The sequence below is a fragment of the Vollenhovia emeryi genome, unplaced genomic scaffold (assembly GCF_000949405.1).
Source record: "Vollenhovia emeryi isolate VEMERY1.0 unplaced genomic scaffold, V.emery_V1.0 DF939178.1, whole genome shotgun sequence".
In the NCBI taxonomy this organism is placed as follows: domain Eukaryota; kingdom Metazoa; phylum Arthropoda; class Insecta; order Hymenoptera; family Formicidae; genus Vollenhovia; species Vollenhovia emeryi.
The window spans coordinates 1187776-1214115 of record NW_011967188.1 but is presented as its reverse complement, the minus strand read 5'-3'; the positions used below and the strand labels follow the sequence as shown (position 1 = coordinate 1214115).

Sequence of the window (26340 nt, the reverse complement as noted above, 5' to 3'; positions counted from 1 at the left end):
AGAGAGAGAGAGAGAGAGAGAGAGAGAGAGAGAGAGAGGGAGATGAACGATAAAACGGTGTGTGTATAATCTCTCGATTTTGCTCTGCAAAACCCGTTGACCGTAACAAGTGCGTACAGTTACGGTAATTCGTTACAGTAACCCAACTACGATGTTTCCATATACATTAATTAATAATTTCTGTTAATTCCCGTTAATTAAATCTATCACCGTTTACAACGTTTACACCGTTTACACCATTATGATTTTGCTTCGTTGTAAAGTGCCAGACTTACCCAAGCAGAGCAAGAAACCATGACGCAATTAAAATGACATCATAATGACGAGGCAAATGTCATATTTTATTATGGAGGTCGTGTAAAAGTATTATTAATATTAACAGAGCTAAATCAGGACCATTAAGATACAGATCGAATAAGAACCGAGAACGCTAACTTTTAGGTCCGACCAAGATGTAGGTAGCCTAATAATTTTAATCTGCTACGTGAATTCATACACCGTTTTCCACCTGTCCTGCGTGCCGTTACTTTCGGACATACTATATGACACAGTTTCGTTTAGGTGGAATCATCGTCGCCAGCAAATTCACGTGTCTTCAAATCGATAAGCGATTTTTAATCATTGTAAAAATGCTACACTTAGCATTCAATACAGTACCCCCCCCCTCCCCGTACTGTAAAGAAATCTTATTGTAATTTAAAATATTACCGATTTAAAAACAGGTGAATTTGCTGACGGATTCCACCTAACAAAACTGTGTTACATGTCCGAGAGTAACGGCGCGCCGGATACACTGTAAAAAAAGGTATGTAAAATTACATACACGATAAGTATAGTGATTACACTATTGATAATGGAAACATATAAATTTATGTACTTTTACAAAAACAAATTATTTACTCTTTGTTGTATAAATACTGGTTTATACATGATGAAAAATTACAAAAATTGTAAAATTTACATAATTAAGAGCAAGCAGTTACTTATTATTACAAGGTAATAATTTTACCTACAAGATGTAAATTTACTGACGCATATAAAATATACACTTTTAATAGATGGTCCCAATATTACCCACTATATTAATTGTAATTTTGGATGACTTTTCTTCTGCTCGGGTTAAGAGTATGCGATCATTGATACTGGGACCTTCAAGGGACACATGAATAGTTTTGGAATTGTGGTTGAGAAAATTTTTATATTCCAGCATTTGCGATGAAAAACATTAATTTAATTTGTTTTATTTATTAATACAATTCTGATTTTAAATCCACCGAGAATCGCGAATTAACAATTCGCTCTTTCTTCCTTTTGGAACGTTTATCGTGTAACGTTGCGTAATGTATTTAAAGTCGGCATTTGCGTGTTGATTCACCTTTCACGATTATTGAATTTCTCGGTTAAGACAGGCGAAACAGCAAAATTCCATCAAGGCAGGAACTATTACGAACTCAAGCGAGGGACTGCACGTATTAACGAGAATTACGCAACCGCATCGAAATTAAAAGTCAACTAATTCGTAGTTACGCGCAAGCACGATTGTGGCGCTTCTTTTATCCACGTTTACATATTTACTGTACGATTTATGTAATTCTGAAAATGTCATGTCATTAACACACTCTTAAAATATGACTAGGTTTCCCCATTCATTTGACGGCTCTTTATTAACTATCAAGAGAAAAGGATAGTTTTCCGACAATGTATACCCCCCCCCCTCCCCCAAGCGACTCACACAAATTTTATTCTCACGATTCTCACATGGTTTAAATCATTATCTGGCACCTGAAATAAATAAATATTTAATAATATCAAATATCTAAAAATATCTAATAATAATATAAATTAAATGTCTAAAAAATAATTTTTAACTAGTCTGGAATAAAAAATAATAAATGTTACAGCTGACGAAATTGTCATACACGGTATACATAAATATTGTGTTCATATGTGAGCATAACATGGTATGTTAAATAGTGATACTACATTGATCAATAGATTAATATTGTAGCACAAAATTAAAGCAAACTTTAAAGTAATTTGAAATCAAACGATAAAAATCTCTTTAGGTTACCAGTAATAAATAACAAGACGTAAGATTTGGCCAACCTTCACGGGCTAATGTTTAATAAGAAAAAATATATAATGCAACGTTTCGATCTTAGAGTTTAGGTCCTTTTCAAACAAATTCTAAAAGGAACATCCGATAATCGGGATCAATACAAATCAATTAACGAATACGGAACAAATTACAAATAATCTCAATGTATAATATTTAATACAGTAATAAAAAATGTAAAAATGAGATTAAAATTAATTAATAAAATATAAGATATGGTTTGTCAGAGCGGATAAAATAATATAAAAGGTTGGAAACAAATTAAAGACCAGTCAATTACCTTAATGATCCAGACAATGCAATAAGAAGTCATTTGATAAAAGTCAGGAAGAAAGTGAGTCTACAAAGCCGGAGAATAACTGTCGAAAGTGTATCAAAATAAAAAACGTTTGGGTCAAACAACAAGATAGGAGAGGGAAATAAATAACCAACGATCACATCAAAGAATTAATAATAGAATCATATAAAAAGTTAAGGTTCTTGGTATCTTATTCTAAAATGATAGTGTTAGAAAATATGCAGCATTTCCGTAATTTTTATCTTTCTCGTGTCTTTTTCACAATGTAAAATATCTGAAGAAGACCAATTGAAGTAATGTCCGAGAGTTGTGCGATGTTTGCTGATGACAGAGTGATTGTTCCCATCTTTTTTTCATATTATTGAGATATTCTTTAACTCTAGTCTCTAGATGTCGTTTGGTCTGACCAACATAGGACGTGTTGCAGACTTTGCAATATATTCTGTAAACTATCCCAGTTTTTGGGAGACTATTCCCTCTCCTTTCTCGTTGTTTTGACCTAAACGTTTTTATTTTGTTACACTTTCGACAGTCTTCGGCCTTTGTAAACTGCGTACATATTTTAACTGTGTGCTCATTATTTTATAAATTATGACTCACTTTCTTCCTGACTTTTATCAAACGACTTTTTATTCCATTTGCTGGATCATTTGTTAAGGTAATTGACTGGCCTTTAATTTATTTTCAATTTTTTATATTATTTTATCCGCTCTGACAAACCATATCTTTTATTTTATTAATTAATTTTAATCTCTTTTTACATTTTTTATTACTGTATTAAATACATTGAGATTATTTGTAATTTGTTCCGTGTTCGTTAATTAATTCGTACTGATCCCGATTATCGGATGTCCTTTTAGAATTTGTCAACATACTTGTAACAATAAAATTAACAAGAAAAATGTTATTTTTACATTTTACAGATATAATAATTGAAACTTTTGTAGAATAAAAGCAACATTTTTATCTGTAAATTTTAACAGATAAACCGTGTCACTAATAACACGTACATATTTTATAAGATATTTATTATATAAAGTTAAAAATGAATTTACCGAGGGGGAAACCGCTGAGGGCATTGTGGTGTACAGATTTGCGGCATTACCGGGCATTACTAGGGCATTTTTGGGGCATTACGTCTTGCTGAGGCATTATAAAGATAAAATAAGATAAAATAAGATACAATAAGATAAAACAAGATAAATAAGAGGAAAGAAGATAATAAGATAAAGTAATGCCCACTGGGCATTAGTGGGCATTGGTGTACAAGATTTTGGTCAGCGGTTTCCCCCTCGGAATTTACATTGTGTTCTTTTTAGTTGTTTTAATAATTTAACACTTGAATTTAATTAACGCAACAGCAATATGTTAAATTAACACATAAATATTTAACACAAAAATTTTAACCGACATATTTTAACAAGAAAACATAAATTTTCAACTGTGTAAGTTTGCTCACGTAAACTGAAGTATTTTTTCCACCCAAATATCCTTCTACTTGAAAATGGCACGCACGAATTCTCGTGCCGTGTCTCGCCTCTGACGTCACGATTCAACAAGGCGAGCATCCAGGAGTCTTAAAAAGATATTAGATGTAAGCATGTAATGCCAAACGCGTGGGCCACTCAGCAAATTTTGCGAAATGCTAACGTAATTTTTGTACATTTTTTAGCGAGTCCCTGAATGCCAACGCAGTTCCGGTTCTGTGCGCGGAAGCGCATCTTACTCCCATATCAAGGTACTCATGCACCGCGAACCAAAACGCGAGCGAATTTTCAAGCATGGTTCGTCTCTTGACGAGATAAAAAATAGAAATTCACCCGGATGCAATCGGTTATATTATGGCGAGGAAGAAACGGCAAAAAAAAGGAGAAACGAGGGTAACGTTTACAAAGGGGCCGCTTACTGACCGCTTCCGTTCTCAATGCGTTCAATCCTCCTGTGATCCACATGTAACAAAGTTGTACATCATATGCATGCATATCTTTCAGAGACAGATATGAATTTTTTGCTATGATTCCTCTCCGTAATGTCATTCGTTCTCTCTGTGCTACTTGTGTTTTCTTTGTGAGGAAAACCTAAGTAGCACAGGTAATTGTTGTGAACTCAACAAGGATTAACTTTTTAAATTCTTTACAAATTAGCATAATCCGTTCAACATGAACTCCAAGAGAATGCTTTTCCAATATAAATTTTTATAGACTATAAGAATTTCTTATGGTATCCGGTTACTCAGAATTGGTGACATAAAAGCGAATTCTTTTTAAACTCTTAAGAATGCTTTTAGAACAAAAATGATAAAGAATTTATTTCGTAATCCGGGAATTGAAAAAGAATTCTTTTTTAATTTTTTGTGCTATCTGGGCAATTTAAGGAAACGTGTGCATCATTTGCTTGCACATAGAAAGAAACACGTTGTATATCTGTGCAAAAAGCTATAAAATTTGTGAATGTAGATATAATATTTTATTTTTTCCACCTATGAAGCTGTAAATCGCTAGAAATGTGCCAAATGAAAGTGAAAATAAATAAAAGGTGACAATGACTGCTCGTTCACTCGCCTTTCATGGCACTTCTTGGGAGTCAGAAAATGCCACGGCTCGTGAGATAAATACCGAGACTTTAATTGCCCTTGGCGCTACCAAAATAAGAATAAAATGTAAAATATAACTACGCAATATGATATATCAAAAAGGTGATGAAATTACTATTGATAAGATACAAAAATGTTTTCAGTCCAAAGATACGTAATTTTATCACAAGAATGAGAAGGTTATCGGTTTGTTATAACGAAGTTAATACATATAAAAATTCGTTTTCCTCCGAGTTTACGGGACGATTAAAATAATCTCAGCGCAGCTGAAATTCACGCGATAGTCTGCATATCTCACCGGGCCGGCGAAAAGAATAATCTAAAAAGTGAAATTAGGGAAAATAACTCCTGCATTTTGATGTACGATCGTTCGGCAAGGAGTGGATGCCCCTCGTGCAATTACCCCGGGCGTTTATGGAAAATCGCCGAGAAACCGTTAAAACGGCCACAAGTGGGATAAATGAGAGTAGTTTTACGCTAAGCGAGTCTAGATCAGGTGAAGTTGATTATTTCTCGTGATGAGGAGAAAGATCGTACAACGTATATTATGCACCGGATGCAGGACAGTTCGGGAAATACATAGAGATACATCTCGAACTCGCCAGTGGTAATAAATGGTGAAATTACTAAAAAGAGATCATTCCCCTGGATATTGATAGCATATAACTCCACTTGGCTCCTTTACGGGTAGAAAGCTGCGCGATGGTTCTACATTATTTACCATAATAAAAAATTGTAGGGGCCCAGTGGAAATATTTTACTAGAAATGTAATGAAATTTTGCTGCGATGTATTTGGAAATCTCCCTCAATTGACCCCGTTTCATAATCATTTGGATATTTCATTGAAAGGTAGCACAGTTTTTAACTGAGGTCAGTAAATTTCATAATATTTAATATTTCATAATTTTGCATTACTTGCCAACAATGTACTTTAATTTTCTTCATCCCGCACGCACGTTAATGGAATGTCATCTGGAACATTATGATTCATTTCGAAATTCCATAAATTTTATTAGGTTTTGAATAACTTTCCTTTCACTTTTCATCAGTGCCATAGTACATTCAACGAAATATTTCCGTCAGAGAAGTCGGTGGTTTTTAATCCACCAAGTTTCCAATGGACAAAAATTGTGGAGATATAAATGTATTCTATTCGAAATTAATATAAGTATGACAAACTACGGTTATAACTGTATATAACTGTATGTAGGTGTCGTGCAAATCTTTCTCTCTTGCTAATGCTATTTATTTGATCTATCCGCACTTATGACACTTGCAGGTAACGGTACGCCAGATGTTTACAAGATACTTGGAGGTACCAGGACGCGCCAACCAGACTACGATTATTCGTACGTGAATAGCGATATAAATGAAAATCAGGAGGATCTCTACGTCGGTCACGGCGGTGACCCGTGGAGCGCTTCCTCAACGCGTATTTACGAAAAGGATATCTACGTGCGCGTCGTATCATCGAACAACACGACGGTGAACAGCACGAAGTCCAAATCCGCGTAAGTCGGACGTAGCTACATGGTGGGAGCATTTTCTAATTTTCATCATTTATAATATCGGACCGGTATTACGTAAAGACTAAAATCTGCAATGTACCCAGTGAAAACAGTCTAGTCTAAATTATGTCAATGTGACGTCAAAATCGTTATTTGTTGTCATTGCATCAAGGAAATATTTGAACATGATGAAAAATTGACACTATCTGTATTGATGCTGTACGCGATAAAAGATCATATGGAAAGGTGAAAATAAATGTCTAGATAATAATTGTAATGTTATATAGGAAAAACTGAAACATATTATGTTGACTTCAAAATTACTACATTATGACGAGATAATATTTGACTTACTCAGTTATTTTCTCGAAAAGGATCTCCGGCGTTGTTTTGTAACATGTATTGCAATTTCTGTATATTTTAAACGATTGGAGTTCTCATAATCGCATTTAGTTTGCTATATAAATTATTTTTATATTTTAACATATAAGTTTCTTCGATATTTCTTTGACTTGTTACATATACATCCTTCATCTTGCGTTTGAACAATCTTTTTTCATCGAACAAGTATTTTACGATTTCTTTAAGGTTGTCATGTTAGATAACTCACCCTGGATATGTATACCTCTGTTACATTTTCAAAGTTTTATGGATGTCGGTAAAAGTATAAAATTTATAGTTTTTGGAAAAAAAAACATGGGCAAAAGTCTATTCCTTCAATTTATCTTTACTTCAATTTAATTATTACAGTATTACGGATTATTGTTATTTAATTGTTCAATTAAATATCCCATTGTTCATTTTATTAAGATGTTTTATTTGAAATTTCAGGTACTAAACTATTGAGCTTGCAAAAAAAAATGGTAATCTGTGCATGTGCAAAAGTCTCTTGCGTCTAACTTGAATAAACTATTTTATTTTTTAAAAATGGGTAAAATGCTAAAAAGTAGGAAATCACTTATCTGCTGTAAAAAAGCATAAACCACAAGTGAAGCAAAGAATATTTGTTATTTTTTCTATTTTAGCCAAATTCAAGCAATAGATTTTTGCTAGTGTACTTCTTTCAAAAATTATCAATTGGCTATTTAATGACATAATAGAACTTCGAAATTAAATTTAAAAGATGCGATACATGAGAGGTACGATCTTCAGAATATATTCTATGCATAAACACAAATTCTAAAAAATTTACAAACATCAGGGGAGAGGGCATTACACTACAGATCTACCCTAAAATTTTAGAACGAGTGGAAGGGCAACCGCGAGCCATACGAGAATCAAAAGAGGAGTGATACACCTTTACAACATGGTGGTGTGCGCAACGGGATGTAATCCTCTAGCTTACAAGGGATACGGCTGCTACTGCGGATTCTTAGGATCCGGTTACGTCATCGACGGTATCGATCAGTACGTTCTTCATCTACATGGAGACGAAACGTCATTTACAATTGAGTTTTCTTCTCATAGGAGACGAATATTGATGGAAGAAAATGTAATGTTCCAGGTGTTGCAAGATGCACGACTGGTGCTATGACGCTACGGAATGCCTCATGTTCTCAGAATACTTTGTACCATATTACTGGAGATGTTACCACGGTTACAAACCCGTTTGCGGTTCGTTTATTGATTATTTATCACCATTCGTTTATCATTTATCCATTTTTTATCCATCAGCAACGTGATTTCTTTTGCAAATTCGGAAGATTTAAATAACTTCGATACAACAGCACTTCTATGTATGAATCAAGCTCGACTTATTTATGTAGGCTATGTGTAAATAGCGTGAAACACAGTAAAATAAAATGGCCAGTGAAATCTTCGTTGCAGCGATCGAGCATGGCAGCTGGGGAGGATCGGGATCTTGCGCTCAACGTTTGTGCGAATGCGATCGTTCGTTGGCCGAGTGTCTGAGAAGATATCCTTGCCCTACTACCAAAGCAGTTTGTACCTCGTCACCGTGGAGACTCGTGCAGAATCTCTTCATGATTATATAAATCACGTACTTTAAAGAGAGCATAGGTCACGCGTTTTAAAACGCAACAAATTCGCTTTTTACTTTGTACGACTTCGAGATAAAACGTCTCATAATATCTTATTTATGAGTTGTACGTATCGTGTCAAAAGAGTCTAATTATCAAAGGCCGACAAATTCGGATACCAAAGAAAGTACAGATTTACTCCTACAAATTGTGCAATTTTACAAAAGGGTATGCGCTACGATCAACAACGGTTATCGTCACACTGTAGTGTCTCTTTCGTATTTCTTCCAATCATTATACTTATGCTGTATCAAGGAAATAGATGCTTAAGATGTACGTATAAGAGTAAGAAATTACCTTGTATATACACGATAGCAAAATTGTATTATCTTAGCATAGATATTATTTACATTTGACACAGTTCAACGATTTTTTTTTCTTTTCGAATGTTTGACAGCTACAACATATTTACACCTCCGCTTAAATATACCGTCCTATTCTTGTACTTCTTGGAAATATCTTGCTCTATCTGTAATTAGAGACAATGTAAAGAAAAACAGAATTTCTTACTCGAAAACGTAATATTACCAGAACAAAAATCGCATACCTCTGTTTGTAGTTCTTTAGTTCTTTGTATGACGAGTTTTAATAGAGGTCGCAACTTATCAATTTGATTCTGCGTGTCATCTTGCTTTTGTCGCACAGATTTTTGTTGAGTTACCATTCTATCGATCAGGTTTAACTTTTGCTTTAAAGTAACAGTTACTACGTCCACGTACCTGCGATAAAGATATACATAAACATTTGTAAAAAGATATATTACATTTAATTGCAAACTTCATACCTTGGATAATGTTTGATGTTATGTAAATGCTGGACATTGTTGTGCAATATCTCAGAGAGGATAACTTGAACGTTATCCAGCATGTTCTGAGTGGTCTCTATCGTAGAAAGTTGCAGAACAGACGAAGCGTCCTGCATCTGACTAAAGCTAAGAAGATTATCCCTATCGTCGCCTTTGAATTCGTACAGTCGTAGCTTCATAAATGCTTCCAGCTAAAATACATATTGAGGTAAAAATGTAGAACAATTAATTTCCTACACGCATATTTATACACACAAGTCTTTACCTCAAACAGCTGATTGATAAATTCGGATCTCGTTGTTGGATTGTCTAATATCATGTATGCCTCAGACCCCGTGGCCACTCCACCTTCGTGACCTGCTGCTTCCACAACTATACCCGATTCTTCCAAAGAAATATTATAATTTATTTCTCCCGCGGTAGGTTGCTCCAAATTTTCGTCACCCCAGTCAATATCGCCTCCTGTGTTCAAATCAACTTCTTCACCAAAATCAATCTCTCCATCCAGATCCAAGTCGCCGAAATCAATAGCCTGTTGAGAATATTCGGGATAATAACGCAATCGTATCTTACTGTAAATATGACGAAGAAATTATATAAAAATATGCGTACATTGGCGTCCATACCAGGCCCCCCATTACTTTCATCTTCATCCGCTTTAATATTCAATGGCGGCTCAATTATCGATACTGGCACTTCTCCATAAGTGTATTCGAACATCGTCGTGTTCCCCTTCTCTTTAAAAACCAAATAACAATCTATCAAACGGGCTTCTTATTCAAATGTCATAGTGCACTCTAGAAATAATTATTTTGTAAATGTACCTATGATATATTTAATCACCGACACGCAATCGTTGTCGTATTGCTGGCCAAAAGTAAATTCAACAAATGCGCTGTAAAACTCCACCACCTTGTCCAAACTCTTCGTTTTCTCCGCTACTCTCTGATAAATTTCCGGCAACTCTCTCACCTTGTCCATTAACTCGCGCCTGGCTGTACTGTATCCAGTTATGCCTAATTGTTTGCACAGCGCGCTGTACTCCGTATGCGCGATATTTTCCGACTTTTTATATTCCGTCTCTTTCTTTTCCAATTCCTGCCAACACAGTTTTATATTACCTTTACATAATGATAGGTTGATAATTGCACACATCATATCAAAAGCAATTTACAGTTAACGACTGTTCCAACTTCTGTATCTGCTTTTTAATACTGGGAACCTCGTAATTGACATTTCTCATGAGCATTTGCGCGGCTTCGGCAAGGTATATGTTGTCCTTTTCATACAGCCGCAAAATCTCCTGCCAGTCTTTCATCCTTTGCGAGCCATAACGTCCAAATAAATTTTTCGTATCCGCTTCCGTTTCTTTCAAGATTTCCACAATCTTCACGCAGTAAAAATAATTTATATCTGCAAAAAGTGGCAAGGTGAGCATTCGCGGAGCAGCTACATGCTAAAACTTAAATAGGACTATACCCAGATAGCCAAATCTGTCAGAACAGATTTTGTCAAATGCCTACTATAAATTTTGAAGGCATAAAGACTACAGATTGCATACAGAAACTGATATAGTCGACGCGTTGCCAGCATGTCAGCAGAAATACAACAAAATCTGCTCACATAACTGGTCCTGCTCGGTTTCTGCCAACAATCTGTTGATAGCATACGTGTTTTACAGACTCTGTTGCCGAAACAAAAGCCAAATGCGAACACAGATGACTATATGTAGTTTTGGCGTGGGTTTCTGATGAATCTACTGCCAATCTGATGCCAATCTAATAACATTTTGCTGACTGGGTGACGATTAATACTGCTTACAGGCGCCGGACAACAATGAGGCGATGCCATCGTGAGCAGGCATATCCTGTATCGCATTATTAATTTTCTGCCTGATGGTCAAAATGTTTGCGTGCCAATCCTTCTTGCAGTGCCTTCGATTAAGCAGCCAATCCAGTAACTTCCCGGCATTAATGTCGATCGGAATATCCTGTTCCTAGATAATCATTTGCGCTTATAAAGATCTCATTCAGTAACATACAACAATAAAAAGAAGGAGAGTTTGCTTGTTGTCGCCAGTAATGATTAAAAATCAAACTAATTTGTTAGTCATGTCTTAAGAACAATACAAGGTGATATTGCGAACTATACAGTTTCGATTACACAGTTATATGTTACATTTAAGTTTTTGGTGTCTGTAAATTTAGCGTGTTGTCGATCTTCCTGATAAAAAACATTTCGGCGATTTCTCTTTTTCTCCTGAGGCGCTCGCTATGTAAAATTCTTGGTTCCGACCAATTGAACTCGTGATCATGTGATGCACGGTATTTGTTGACCACGGAGTGGTCTTTTTTTATGTCATTTTTATGTTCTTTAATTCTGGTCAAAAGGTGTCGTTTAGTTTGTCCAAATGTAAGAGGCTTCTCACAGTCGTTGCAATTAAACTACATTATTTCATAACTGCGTTGTTGTTGACTTGCAGTATCACTCGAATGAAGTGAAAGGAAATAAAATGCCAGCCAATCTGCTAACATTTTGCTGACTGAGTATAGTTTTGATGTGGGTTTCTGATGAATCTGCTGCCAATTTGTTGACATTTTGCTGACTGGGACCAATATAAAATTAAAAATTATTCTAAGGAAGGCTTATAAAAAATCGAAACGTTTACTACTTAATTATTGAAGGTAATTATTAGAGAATAAAGAAGAAAATAATAGTGCTCGCTTAGTCGGCCCTTGTCCCCCTTTATCTTGCGTTGCTAATTTCCATTTAACTTTACTGAATATATCAGCAAGATATGTTTACTCCGGATTGCGTCACGCGTCAAATTGTGCGCGCACGATTTCGTGTCTACATTCAAAATTGACATCGTCGACGCGAAAATAATTTGCGTGCTCGAATAACGCGACCACTTGCCTGCATATTGTGCGGTTCGACGAATCTCTCTGCAAGAAATGGACCTGCTTCGTTATTGTCCGAGTTGGGAAACAGGTTATAACAGCTGTTGCCCTCGTACGACGTGTCAGTGTAGTAACAGTGACAGGCTCAACTGTCTAAAACACCGGCTGTCTCCTTGACAAGAGTGACACGCAAGTAATGACGATTTTAACACAATAGCACACTCTATTTAAATAACGTAGCACAGATGGGCAAAAAAATTTTTATAAGATATACAACCTTTTATTTTGGCAAACAAATAGAATAGGTTTATGAATAACGTTGGAAACCGAAAACAATTTATAGAGGAAAGTCCCCTATTATGAGATAGGCTCCTAATATGAACCAGCGAGATTTCTGTTAAATTAATAAGCCCCGTCTGTTGACTCCACCATGAATTTAATGCCCTTGGAGCAAAATCTGTTTAGTAGAATATTCATTGTTAGATCGTGTAATCGTTATGAGAAAAGATTTGTGATTGAATTTGAGTGTTGAAAACTTGCTATCTCATATTAGAAACCTATCTCGTAATAGGGTTTTCTCTATATGTATATTATACAAAGTACAAAAAATGCAAGGGACATTCTTTGGCTTATCATTTTATCAAGAAAATGTCCTGTGAACGCATGTGCGAAACTGCATTGCTTTCAAACTACGGGGTACTGCGAAAAAAAGTAAAAATTTCGAGAATCTAAGAAAACCCTTAAATATATTTTATTCAAATTTGGTTTACGTACATGTGGTATTTTAAGAATAATTTTCCAGTATCGTTAAAACATCTTTAGATCCGCCATGGGCGCGCGCATGGTAATCATATTAAATTTTTGAATGAAAGAATGCTGTCACACCGTTTTTTTTAATTCCGAACTAAACTCAAGAAAAACTGCTTACGTCTTTCGTTACGGTTAGCTGTTTTTAAGTCAAAAAATATACATGTATGTATATGCATACAAGGACGATAAGGATCGGGATCAAACCTTGGAACCTGCTGACTACGAGTCGATCGCCTACATAGAGCCACGCCTCAACCTGATAAACAATAAATAAATATACATAAGATATTAGAAATAACGACATTCACTATTTTTATATATTGTCATTTTATAGTAAGAATTATAGTCTTACAATTTGTATTATCACCCTCGAACAGCCCTTTAAAACCGACAATAATTCAGGTCTGTCGTGTATAAATACTGTCCTAGGGAAGTTTAAACTTTTTCACTCTCTTGTTCATATTAAAACGTGAGAACGATTTTCCAAATGATGTCATTAATAAGCCAAAACTAGCGTAGATGACGTCCGAATCGCTAAAATCATTTAAAAACACGATTGTCTTGTGCAGACAGAAAATTAAATGACCTAGTTTATTTTTACTTTCCATTTGCGTGTATGCTTATCAAATAATGCACACGCGACGGAAAGCCACGTGTGCGACACCTGCCACGTATGAAACGGGAACACGCGCTCTTATGTATAATTATCGTCTCTGCGTGATACCGCATGGCACTTCTTACATTCACAAGGAACCGATAAGTGACTTGGAATAAACAGAATCGCATTGAATCAAAGGAAAACAAGTGATCAATTGCGTTTATTTAAGTAACTTCTCTACCGGTACCTAAGATAAATAACGGAAGGCGCGACAAGTAACGAGAAGACGGGAATTAATCAGATCGCTCAGCGACACGAGTAGACGTGAATGTACACACGAGTATCTCTTTTAATTTATTATGTTACACGTTCACAGTAAGAAAAGAAACATAACATTCCCTTCAGTGTCCATTATACTGTCGCTGCAGCCAGTATAAGTACAACTTGAGAGTGTCCATCGGGAAGAAAAGGTGTAAGAGTTCCATCGCTTGCACTCGTCCTTCCGATCGCTCCGTGTTGTACCAGCACCCAGTGTATTTAAAATGTACTCAGCCTCGGCATAAATTAATACCCGCGAACGATACGCGTGTTCATGATGCGTGTCGAGGACCTGGATCTCACCTCGCGTTTTTCACCGGCTCTTTGGATCCTAATCGCGGAATCCTCTCGGCGAGCCTCTCTCGAGTGTCTCGGAGAAGACTTGGGGGTTCCGTCGCGAAAATATTACCGGCGGGCGTTATGATGGCACTTTGACCAGCGATGAAAAAACATCGTCACGAGGACGATTCGATCCGGTGACCGTGTATCTCAATCGCGAACGAGTTTTTTCTCTTTCATTACTTGGCTATCACACTAATAACTTTGGGAGGGGCTCCGATCCGTGAAGAAATTCTTCAAGATGAAAACCTGCCCTACGGCGATGAACAGGATGCAGACGGTCTCCATCACCGACCACCAAAGCACTCGCTCGTTGAGCTCCTCCGCGCGTTTGCGACCTTGAGCTTCGCGCAGACGGTGATGCGTCTGGTAGTCCAGGATACTGATTAGATTCTTGTGCACCTCCTGCGCGGAGGATTCCATCTGTGAAAGGAAGCCGTGTCAGACATCAGCCAATTATTTCATTTGTACATACTGCAAAAGGTTCCGTTGTGGCAATTCACCTGTGTCATGACTGTGACGTGTTCTCCGAGGCCGGGGAGTGGCAATTCGTCGCCAACTTGGAAATCCATATACACCAGCTTGTGCGAATACGTGGAGAACTCGTTGCTGAAGCAAGCCTTGTATATTCCCGACATAGTTGGTATGAAGGAGTGTGAGTCGAATTGAGTCTTTACTTGGCTATAGATAATTTCTTTGTTCGGGGCTTCTAAGGTGACGTCTACATCATACTGGCCACCTGTAACCACCTGGAAACCACAACAGGACACTCGTTACAAAACAAGTTACTCAAAAAGTTGCTTTTTCGACATGTGCTGCTTCATTACTTTGATTTGAAAAAAAAACTGCAGCTACAGCTCATAAATTACTTGTCGAAGCTTATGGCAATTGTGCTCCATCAGACAGAACATGCCAAGAATGGTTTCGGCGATTTAGAAGTGGTGATTTTTATGTGAATGATAAACAATGCTCAGGTCAACCGAAAAAGTTTGAAGACACCGAATTGCAAGCATTATTGGACGATAAGTATCACGGGGGATCGATATCAATTACAACTGAATCGTCTGAATAAAGCATTGTTGGAAAAAAGACCAGCAGTAGCCAGCAATCGATGCAAAGTTATTCTTTTGCACGACACGCTCGACCACACGTTGCAAAAGCCGTCAAGGAACCACTGATGCAGCTCGAGTGGGAAGTTCTCCTGCACCCAGCATATTCACCAGACCTGGCTCCTTGCAGATTATCATCCGTTCCGATCGATGCAGCACGGCTTGGTGGATACACACTTCAAAAATTACGAGGATGTGCGAAAATGGACCGATGAATGGATTGCATCAAAAGACCAATCGTTCTATCGTTGCGGAATCCACTCATTGCCAGAAAGATGGGAAAAATGGATAGCTAGCGAGGGCAAATGACTTTGATTGATGTATTTTTGGCTTTTGATATCAAACTGAGTTTGTTAAACAAAAAACACCGCGGAAACTAAGTTTACCACCCAATACATCGTCGAGTGATTGATTCCTGGCTACGTCTTTGAAACATGGATAACAATGCACATTATACGGTTAATGGTTCTTCTACTTGCTTTGCGAACAGTTCAGTTTTATTTTTCAAAGACCGATCAAATTGATTTGTATTTATTCAAAAATATTCTTTAAGTTTAATCTCATCTTCGCGTAAATCTTGAACCAAGTGATGAAACTCGCCGAACTTTGTTCCTTTTACGTATACGCTGTGTGCCCACTTTTACATACTTTCTTTTACATTTATGCAATGAAAGTAATAACATAACTTCATCATTATTATCAGCACTTTTCAGGGCAAACTACTTGCCAACATCTTGGGCAGGATTGATGCATTTAGGTGACTGAAGTTTACGTACAAATGACAGCGTACAAAGCATACGCCAGTATTACATAGCGTAGCGTTCTGCGTGGCCTTAGTATTATTCGCGCTATTTCTCACTCGTTCTCATTCAGCCTGAAGCCACGCAGGCGGAAGAGTGCGGCCTACTGCGCCGCGAGCTCCGACCTCGGATGCGTCGCGAGCGACAATAGCGACGTGTCATCGCGACTCGAGCATATGCAGCACTGTCGGGGGAGATCGGCATCCGAAACGCGCGTTGCGCACCTGAAACTCCAGCGTGGACGAGACGTTCTTTTCGATCTCCTGGTAGAAGCACTCTTTGGCATTGTCGGCCAGCTCAAAGGTTAACTCGACGCCGCCCGCGAGCAGGAGCGCGCCGAGCAGCGAGACGAGCAACAGCCAGGCCGACCAGCAATCCATCCTCGGTCGTTTTCCGTTTGTTCGTCGACTGGCGCGTCACTGATCCGCGCGCATTTAAGATTCGCCCTCCGGAGACGGGAAAATTCGGGCAAGAGCGCGCGGCCGCTTTTCACTTCTCTTCCCGGCGACGGCAGCCCAACGATCGCCACCGCAAACAAGCTATTTTAACGTGGCCGGAAGTCGGCCGCGCGCGCGCGACGTAGCCGCGTTCGGCGTGCGCGGCGCGCAACTGCGGAAGTGGCTATGTTCACGTCGCACGTTACACGTCATGGGCGCGCGCGAACATCAGCTAAATAAATAAAAACGAATCGTTTATAATAAAAATTTTCTCGAAGACATTCTTGAATGAATTGCGAATCTACGAAACCGAATTTTTAAATGAATTCAAAATTGATCTTTGACAAGGTACTTTATAACATTAATTGTCACGTACAGACGAAATGTTACTCTTTTCGCGATAAACCCTAAACACGACTAACCCTAAACAAAGTGTTACAATCTTTTCACGATAAACCTTAGCTGCACGCCCAGGTAGAACATAAAACTCATAATGACATCATTATACATATATGACATCACTTAAAAGTCATTTTGGAAAAATCATAATCTCATTTGATACATTTTTGACTATATTTGGGTGACTTATTTATGATATCATAGTGACTTTAATATGCCCTCCCAACAGAAGAATATCTACATAGCACGTAATATTACAGCAATATCACAGTAATATTATATTTCAGAACTATAACAATTTTCTCAGCCTTTTTTTAATAAAAATGAATTTCGGTATAAAAATATTTGTGTGTACGTATGTATGTATGTATGTTACATGAACATAGAATAATACGGCCCAAGGCGAGGGGGGGGAGGAAACAACGCGCCGTTGCCCGCGAGCTTACGTCGCCAACTCCCGCGTCTCGCCGCACCGCGTCTAGACTTACGTCACGATGACCGGTTACACATTCGCGATTAAAAAAAAGAAATTAATAAAGCGAAAGAAATCGATGGAATCTACAGTCTCTAAAGGTCAATGACTGGATTATCATTGAAAACAGAAAATAGTCACTAATTTACTGTATTCAGTGATAATCCACTGATTGACTTTTAGAGACTGCGATTCAGTGGTATACTTATAATTGTAAATTATAAACATTACATGATACGCATCTGTTTTACATGCATTATTCTTCTTTTTATATAATTTTATAGTCTTTTTTTAATCTCCTTTGTATTCGCTTCGACAGAGGTGAAGGCAAAGATGAAAAAAGATGAAAAGATAGATACAAATGCACATACAATCTGCATGAATCATTTTGATAAAATTGAAAGATATCTAAAAAAACAATGATAAATAATTATGTCATTACATAAGTTAGTACATATTAAATAAACAACTTAAAAATTTCAAAACATCATAATATAAAATTATTATCAGGCAACGAACTTATATAAAAAACTAGTGTTAAAGTTTCACAAAGTTTAGGGAATAAATATCTCTTGAGATAACTTTATCTGTTCAACAGTGGCAGATGATTAAATAAAAAATAACTACTAATACTTATACAACTTTTTCTCGTAGGAAAATTATGAAAAAAGATTTAAACAAAATTAATAAATTATTGTTGCAAAGGCTCAGCTCTTCAACTTGGCAATAATTAGATGAGACTATCCTCAACTTATAAAGAAGCTCTTTTATCAACAGCTACTTATACCCTTAGAATTATATTTTCAAATATGTATACATGATGATTATTGTAACTAGCATATTGGCAAAGTAATTAAAAGTTATAAATTTCAATGAATTAATATACAAAATATCGAAGTAAAAATTAAAAATTATCGTTGCATTAAATTGGTAGATTTGGTTTGTATAAATATACGCCACATGTATTTGAAAGACCAACTTTGACTGCAGAAACTAAACTTGAACATTTCGGTGACAAATAGCTCTTGGTAAACAAGCTTAAGAATTAAGATATCAAAGATGAGCCTAAAGATCTCTAAATAAAATGTTTTAAATTTAAGAGTACTTAGTTTTTAATAAAATGGAAAACATACTATACGTAATTACACACATTTTTTCTAATATTATGCAAAATAATTGTATAAGTATGGTGATAATTAAAGCAACAAATAATTACACCAAAAATGTAATACCCCTATACAGTACAGGAATTTCCAGTTATATTTAAAAAACATTCCAACATTGCAAAAAATTCTAAAAATATTTATCTAATCAAAAAGTTACTCATGAGAAAATCGCTCCCGTTCTCCCTTCGAAAGAAAAGATCGGGGAATAAACACATAATTGCAAATGAAACCTCTTCTACAACGTTATAAATTTGAATTCAACGGGGAAAGAACTAGGGTTGTAAGGAAAGTGGTTATTATATCTGGGGTGCTACAATAAAGTTAAAATTGGCATAAAGGAAAATGTATGAAATTGATGGTGTAACTTTATATTTTTGGATCTGTTGGAATCGAATATAAAAGTTTAAAGTTCAAAATCTGGAGAAATCTGTAAAAATACAATTTTTTTACAGAAAGGTCTTGTTTCATAACAAATACTTTTTAACGAACAAATGGCAATTATAAACAAAAAGTATATTTTTATTATTCACTTTTATTCATAAAAATAGTTGTAAAATTTCATTGGACATTTAAATGTGGAAATGGATGCCCATAAAAAACTCAGACTATATGTATTAATATAAATATATGGAACTATACATATATGTATATTTCGACTTGTCAATGCCCAGTCTTATAACCTACAAGAAGATGTAACTTCAAGACTTTTTCTACTCTTGATGCAAAAGAGTCTCTTATTCAGCAGCGCATACATATATTTTGCGTATATAAATAAATAATTTAAGGTATTATTAGTTATTCGTCAGATTTTACAATGTTAACATCCATAAGTAATTCAAAATGAATGTCGATATTTCTTGCGTTTTATTTTATTTGGCGTCAGATATCATAATTATTATAATTAAAAGGACACAATTATTATAATTAAAGTGAAATTGCAATTACACAAATGGCAATAAAGACCTTCCGAAATCTTATTATTTCTTGCAGTAGAATTTCATTTGAGAGTCTACCATTAATGTCATCTGGTCACTGAATTTTTCATGGATTATTTGCATTTAAGCGGCGAGTTAACCAATATAAGTCCACAGTCTTTCATAAATTCGTTATTCTTGTTGTTAGACACAAGACAGACAAGAGGTGTCACTGACAGAAAACAGGAATCACTCTACGACATGACAGGAATGAGTAAAGTTGAACAGTTTTCTTTCGTCCATTCGGAAAGCGGTGACACGGAGGAGGACAAGGTCAGTTCACCACTATTTCCCCTTTCTTTAAAATCTATAATTCTATCAATTTTATCAACTTTTCGTTTACATATTAGACATATAATAATCTAACAAGTTATGCAACTTTTGTTGTGCAGAAACTTTTGGAGCCGTTCAAACTTGCTCTTACATGTGGCGAAAAACATCCATACGCAAAATTAATGCCGCTTTTCAACCACTGGCTTAAAATAGCACCCGATAGATACCAACAAATTAAAGAAATAATAGACATAATACACCACGTATACGTAATGTGAGTTATGATTTATTGTAAAGCGTCGACAATTTCTATATGTGGGTATATACACCTTTGTGAATATTGTTAACAGTGCCCTGTAATGCACATTATTTCTTGAAATTTATAAAAAATTTAAACATCTTGAATAAAATGATGAAAGGGTTAATAAATTCGAAGTCACATGTTTAATGATAGTCTCTCCGTATACGTTTATTTTTGGTAAAACCAAGTGCGAGACCAAAATAAAATAATGACAATATTTAAAAAAAATAGAACGCAATATATCTATGTATATTGTCAAAAATTAAATTGTATGCTTTAATATTGCGTGTATTTATCTTTTTTTTTATTATTTTTGTGGTGTGTTTTGACAATAATTTGTATCAAAATTTCATACATTTTTTTTAGATTTATTTTTATCACTTTCTTGAGCTATTTGATTACTGCCATAGCCTCTTATTATACTTCTCGTTCTATTTTCTTCTCGATCTACTTATAATACTTATAACATAAATCAATACAATTTAAGGAAAGTAGTGAAATCAATACACCAATCAGAAATATTAATTTTTATATATTTTTGTATACTTATAAAGTCTTTGTTTCTCGACAGATTCGATGATATTCAAGATAACGGTATTGTTCGAGATGGTTTTCCCGTTGTCCATGCTATTTATGGAGTTAGCAGTACAATAAACTGTGCAAATTATGCACAAATAATTTGTTTTATGAAACTTCTTAAATTGCATCCTGATGTAAGTAGTTACGTCACGTATGTAAAAAAAACCTTAAAAAAATTATATTTATGACTTTTACATGGTGTGCAATAACAACGTAAATCAAAATGTAGGCTAAATATTTTTTTCGTTCAATTTATTCCAACTCAATGCAAAATCCCTCTTTCACACGCGGAATTAATTCAAGCGCACTGCGAGATTGAATTGGATGGTAGACCGGACTAACAATAAGACAGCGATTTTTAATAATTAATAACTCGTTAAATATTGCGAAAATTGCAAAATGGTAGAGAACTTTTTAACTTATTGTTAGTCTAATCCGCACTATCAGTAAACAAGAGGTGAGGCAGGTATTACATAACACCCTGTATATGTATGTGTATTTTTGCATGTTTTTTATAACTGAATAGGCAATGAAAATCATGTTGGAAGAACTATCGCAATTCGATAGAGGTCAAGGACTCGACATGTATTATAAGGATAATTTTATCTGTCCAACGGAGGAAGAATACATGGTTATGATAAAAAAAAGTAAATGTTTAAGTGAATTCTGCTTTTGCAAATTTCTACTACATATGAAAAATATTAAAAGTGTAATTATATGTATACAATTTCAACATTAATTAATTTTATAGAGTCTTGTTGGCTATCTAAAGTGATATTTAAGTTAATGAAACTATTTTCTACTTATGAAAAAGACTTAGTACCGCTAGCAACTGCAATAGGAGTGTTCTTTCAAATACATAATGATTATTGCAACGTTTTTGTCGATAAAGTAAGATATATTAGTAGTAATATATTTTAAATTTAATTAAATATAAATGTGAACTATCTCTATTTATTGTTATCACAGGACTTTAACGATAGAAGTTATTGTGATGATTTGACCGAAGGAAAATTTGGTTTTCCAATTGTACATGCGATTACAACCAATCCTACCGACAGGCAAATACTAAGTATCCTTTATTAACTGTATTTAATATGAAATGTGTACTGATTCATATGGAGAATTAATGTGTATATATATACATAGCGTTATTTCTTATTAGAAACTTAAGCATTGTAGCGAAAAATGTTTCAGGACTTTTTGACTAAGTTTTTAATAAGAAACAATGCTATGTTATTAGTAGGCGATCTTTCTGAGTCACCCTGTATACATATATGTTTGTTTACAAAATTTTTATAATTTATTAAGTTTAATTATCCTTAATAATATTGAAAGATATTGTAAAACTACGCACAACGGATGTTAACATAAAACGTCACTGTGTTAAATTATTAGAGAGTTTTGGTTCGTTTAAGTACACGAGAGGTATACTTGAGGAATTGGAGAAGAAGATGAAAACCGATCTTGAACGTTTAGGTGGTAATCCGATTTTAATGGAGATGATCGACGACTGGAAGATTCAGATGTCCAAGACACGTGTCTAAAACCTGAGCTGACGTCTAAACTAAGTTTATTAAAAGGTTTCTTTAAGGTTGTTTGGATATTTCAAGTTATGAAAACATCAGGCGTAACATTATTACAATTATATTATCTTAGTTTTAATTTAAAGTATATATTTTAATTTAAAGTAAATATTATACTTTAAAATATTTCTAACATATGCTTATGGTATATGTGCATTAAAAAATACATAATGTCTTAAAGTACAATATCTGTGTGAGTTTTTATCTAAATTTATCTCTTTTTTCCAAGACGATTAAACAAATTTGTACAAATATAGATATTATAATTCCCTATATCTTGAACTTCACTCGGTGACGAAAGCCTTCTTTATTTCTTTCTATCGCGCGTTATCTCTTTCTAGTTTCTTATGTCTATTCTCTTTAAAGGCTCCTATACAATGGGAATCCATATTCGTTACGTAACCGTAAATGTAAAAGTTCAATTATTTGAAATAAAATTAATTTACAGGACGGGGAAAATGGGGGGAGAGAGGGGATTGAATGCTAAAATATAGCATCAGAAAAATGCGAATTGCATTTGAAAAATAATCATCGAATCGAACGTGAATCTGCTGACGACAATATTTCCAAGTGTATGATAAACTGCGTTATGTCCGGAAAAGAAATCGGCGCGTAGTACTAATGTGGAAAGAAACGGTATATAGATTCACGATTTTCAGAAAGATTTAAGATTTGCAAGTTGGGCTACCTATAACATCTTGCCTTGTGACCCACATTGGCGTGTTACCATATATTGTTTAGTTTTAGATAGGGGTCTTACTTGAAAGTTACTTGTCCTTACTGATTGTTTCGTTAAAGTTACGTTACGGTTACGGGCTGCCATTGTAAATTATACGGGTCGATTTCTTTCGGTAACAGTTACGTAAGGATTACGGATTCTCATTGTGTAGGAGTCTTAAGTGTTTTACAACTCCGTTCCTATATTTTAAAACTTGTCCTTCATCTTTTCCTTATAACATATGTTAGATTGCTTTCAAACTGAAGTTTCTTTAGATTATTATTTTTCATCCAATGGAAAATGAGTAACGTATCCCAGCCATTGCAGTTTGTATTTTCTCTTCCACTCATATTCTCTTAATAATGTCCGAGGTTCGTAGTTCTTTCAGGGTGCTTTTCTTTGAAAACATTTGAGAGCTGCAATGTCTCAAATTTCAACTCTCACATTGATATTCCAATACTGATATAAATAAGCTTTTAGTATAAGAATGTTTATATTGTGATCATGGAAGTATATGACAATAACTTTTTATGAATCTAATAATACTTGACTTGTAAATAAATATAAATAATACACTTTTGCTTCCTCATAGAGGAAGCTTTGTTTTTGTTACGTCAAAACCTCTTGGAATAAGTTTTGGGAAGGAAAATAGAGATTGACGGGATCCGACGGATAGGGCTTCCAGACGTGGAGGTATGGAATGACGTAACTAGCAATTTTAAATGTCTCGCTAACACGCTCGGAGGCGCGTGGAAGCGAGCCGAACGCACTTTTCAAAGGCTCTAAAAAGGCCAATGTCCCGTAAAAACACTCTGACTCTTTTCAAGAGCGGTGCGATCGCAGGTCCTAATTTTAGGTCAAGGAAATTAATCCCTATTACCCTGGGACGGACCTTGTGCACTCTCAAAGGGGAACGAAGGGGTGAGGTCTTTAAAAGTAAAATGAATATGAAAAAGAAAAGTTTAACATAGCATTATATTTGTCATAATCCAAAATAGAAGTTTCATATATACTTATTTGTATAAAATAATTTAGAATTATTACATCTAAGATAAAAGGAACATAAGTTTTAACTTACTTTAAAAATTATTGGGAAAGATAATTTTAACTAACTAGGTATTACATTTAGAATAATAAAAAGAGATAATTTTGACAAACATTAGAACAGATAATTTTTACTAGACATTACTTTAGGCAAGAATTATATAAAAAAATTTGAAATTTGCACATGGCTTCCTCATAGAGGAAGGTTTAGGAGCGAAATCTAATTTTTTTCGATGTTTCTTGAAAGTGTGCAAATTAGAAATTTGCACATTGCTTCCTCATCATTGAAGCGTGCAAATTGGAAATTTGCACATTTCTTCTTCATCATTAAAGTAGGCAAATTAGAAATTTGCACATTGCTTCCATTGTTATGGCTTCCTCATAGAGGAAGCTTTAAGAGAGAAATTTAACTTTACTACGATGGTTCTTGAAAGTATTCAAATTATTCTTATTTTGCTCTTAAAGCTTCCTCTATGAGGAAGCCATGTGCAAATTTCTAATTTGCACACTTTACTTTACTTTACTTCTTTTTCTAATTAGAAATTTGCACATTGCTTCTATTGTTATATTAAAAAAAAATATTAGTGAAGACAAGGTATCATGGTCATTTTATATATTTATTAAATTAATGTCATTATTTATTTATTTATTTTATTTATTTATTTAAATTTATTTATTTACTTAATTTATTTAAATTAATTTAAATTAATTTATTTATTTATTCATAAATTATATTTTTTATATTTATTTTATTTTGTATTTAGAAATCATCCCACATTATTCATTAGTATGATCAAGAGACAAGCCGGCGAAAGATCTGATCCGACAGCGAGTTAACACGAATCAACTGAATAATCATGTTATTTATTATGGATTTGCCGCGGCATATAAATTTATGTTACACATTGTATACACAAATTTGACAGCACCATGATCACTCACCGTGCATGAGCGCGGACAGTGATTCGCATCCTGAATTTTTTTACGCGTTCGTAAACTTATCCAAAAAAAAGTGTCGCAACCTCAGTGCTCCCGACTGTACACCTAATATGTTACATGAACATAGAATAATACGGCCCAAGGCGAGGGGGGGGGGGGGAGGAAACAGCGCGCCGTTGCCCGCGAGCTTACGTCGCCAACTCCCGCGTCTCGCCGCACCGCATTTAGACTTACATCACGATGACCGGTTACACATTCGCGATTTAAAAAAAGAAATTAATAAAGCGAAAGAAATCGATGGAATCTACAGTCTCTAAAGGTCAATCACTGGATTATCATTGAAAACAGAAAATAGTCACTAATTTACTGTTTTCAGTGATAATCCACTGATTGACTTTTAGAGACTGCGATTCAGTGGTATACTTATAATTGTAAATTATAAACATTACATGATACGCATCTGTTTTACATGCATTAATCTTCTTTTTATATAATTTTATAGTCTTTTTTTAATCTCCTTTGTATTCGTCATGACATTCGTTTCGACAGAGGTGAAGGCAAAGATGAAAAAAGATGAAAAGATAGATACAAATGCACATACAATCTGCATGAATCATTTTGATCAAATTGAAAGATATCTAAAAAAACAATGATAAATAATTATGTCATTACATAAGTTAGTACATATTAAATAAACAACTTAAAAATTTCAAAACATCATAATATAAAATTATTATCAGGCAACGAACTTATATAAAAAACTAGTGTTAAAGTTTCACAAAGTTTAGGGAATAAATATCTCTTGAGATAACTTTATCTGTTCAACAGTGGCAGATGATTAAATAAAAAGTAACTACTAGTAATACTTATACAACTTTTTCTCGTAGGAAAATTATGAAAAAAGATTTAAACAAAATTAATAAATTATTGTTGCAAAGTCTCAGCTCTTCAACTTGGCAATAATTAGATGAGACTATTCTCAACTTATAAAGAAGCTCTTTTATCAACAGCTACTTATACCCTTAGAATTATATTTTCAAATATGTATACATGATGATTATTGTAACTAGCATATTGGCAAAGTAATTAAAAGATATAAATTTCAATGAATTATAATTGTACACACACACACACACACACACACACACACACACACACACACACACACACACACTCACACTCACACTCACTCACTCACATACATTTGTTCCTGTACAT

At 34.9% G+C, this 26340-nt stretch overlaps 4 protein-coding genes across 4 annotated transcripts in view; 2 read left to right on the top strand and 2 right to left on the bottom strand.

The window, feature by feature from the left end:
- Positions 1–8772, top strand: part of LOC105563336 — a 19537-nt gene extending 10765 nt beyond the window's left edge. The window contains exons 2-5 of the mRNA XM_012014844.1: positions 6288–6519; positions 7759–7923; positions 8021–8130; positions 8344–8772. Of these exons, the coding sequence (XP_011870234.1) occupies positions 6288–6519; positions 7759–7923; positions 8021–8130; positions 8344–8510 (674 nt within the window). The 3' untranslated portion in view covers positions 8511–8772. The remainder of the gene's footprint in view (positions 1–6287; positions 6520–7758; positions 7924–8020; positions 8131–8343) is intronic.
- An 88-nt stretch (positions 8773–8860) lies between these two features.
- On the bottom strand, positions 8861–12386 carry LOC105563323 (CDK5 regulatory subunit-associated protein 3). Its single transcript, XM_012014826.1, has 9 exons — positions 12277–12386; positions 11182–11356; positions 10535–10773; positions 10185–10458; positions 9973–10097; positions 9626–9892; positions 9340–9551; positions 9103–9274; positions 8861–9024 (listed from the first exon to the last, which is right to left on the bottom strand). The coding sequence occupies exons 1-9, from the start codon at positions 12280–12282 to the stop codon at positions 8953–8955; spliced, it is 1542 nt and encodes a 513-aa protein (XP_011870216.1). The 5' UTR covers positions 12283–12386; the 3' UTR covers positions 8861–8952.
- Positions 12387–13860: 1474 nt separating this feature from the next.
- LOC105563324 (transmembrane emp24 domain-containing protein 7-like) lies at positions 13861–16799 on the bottom strand. The gene is made up of 3 exons (XM_012014827.1): positions 16459–16799; positions 14829–15074; positions 13861–14748 (listed from the first exon to the last, which is right to left on the bottom strand). The coding sequence occupies exons 1-3, from the start codon at positions 16612–16614 to the stop codon at positions 14521–14523; spliced, it is 630 nt and encodes a 209-aa protein (XP_011870217.1). The 5' UTR covers positions 16615–16799; the 3' UTR covers positions 13861–14520.
- Positions 16800–19736: 2937 nt separating this feature from the next.
- LOC105563325 (geranylgeranyl pyrophosphate synthase-like) lies at positions 19737–22611 on the top strand. Its single transcript, XM_012014828.1, has 7 exons — positions 19737–19955; positions 20075–20229; positions 20828–20969; positions 21362–21482; positions 21587–21726; positions 21805–21907; positions 22174–22611. Exons 1-7 carry the CDS (start codon positions 19752–19754, stop codon positions 22380–22382), a joined length of 1074 nt encoding a protein of 357 aa, XP_011870218.1. The 5' UTR covers positions 19737–19751; the 3' UTR covers positions 22383–22611.
- The last annotated feature ends 3729 nt before the right edge of the window (positions 22612–26340 follow it).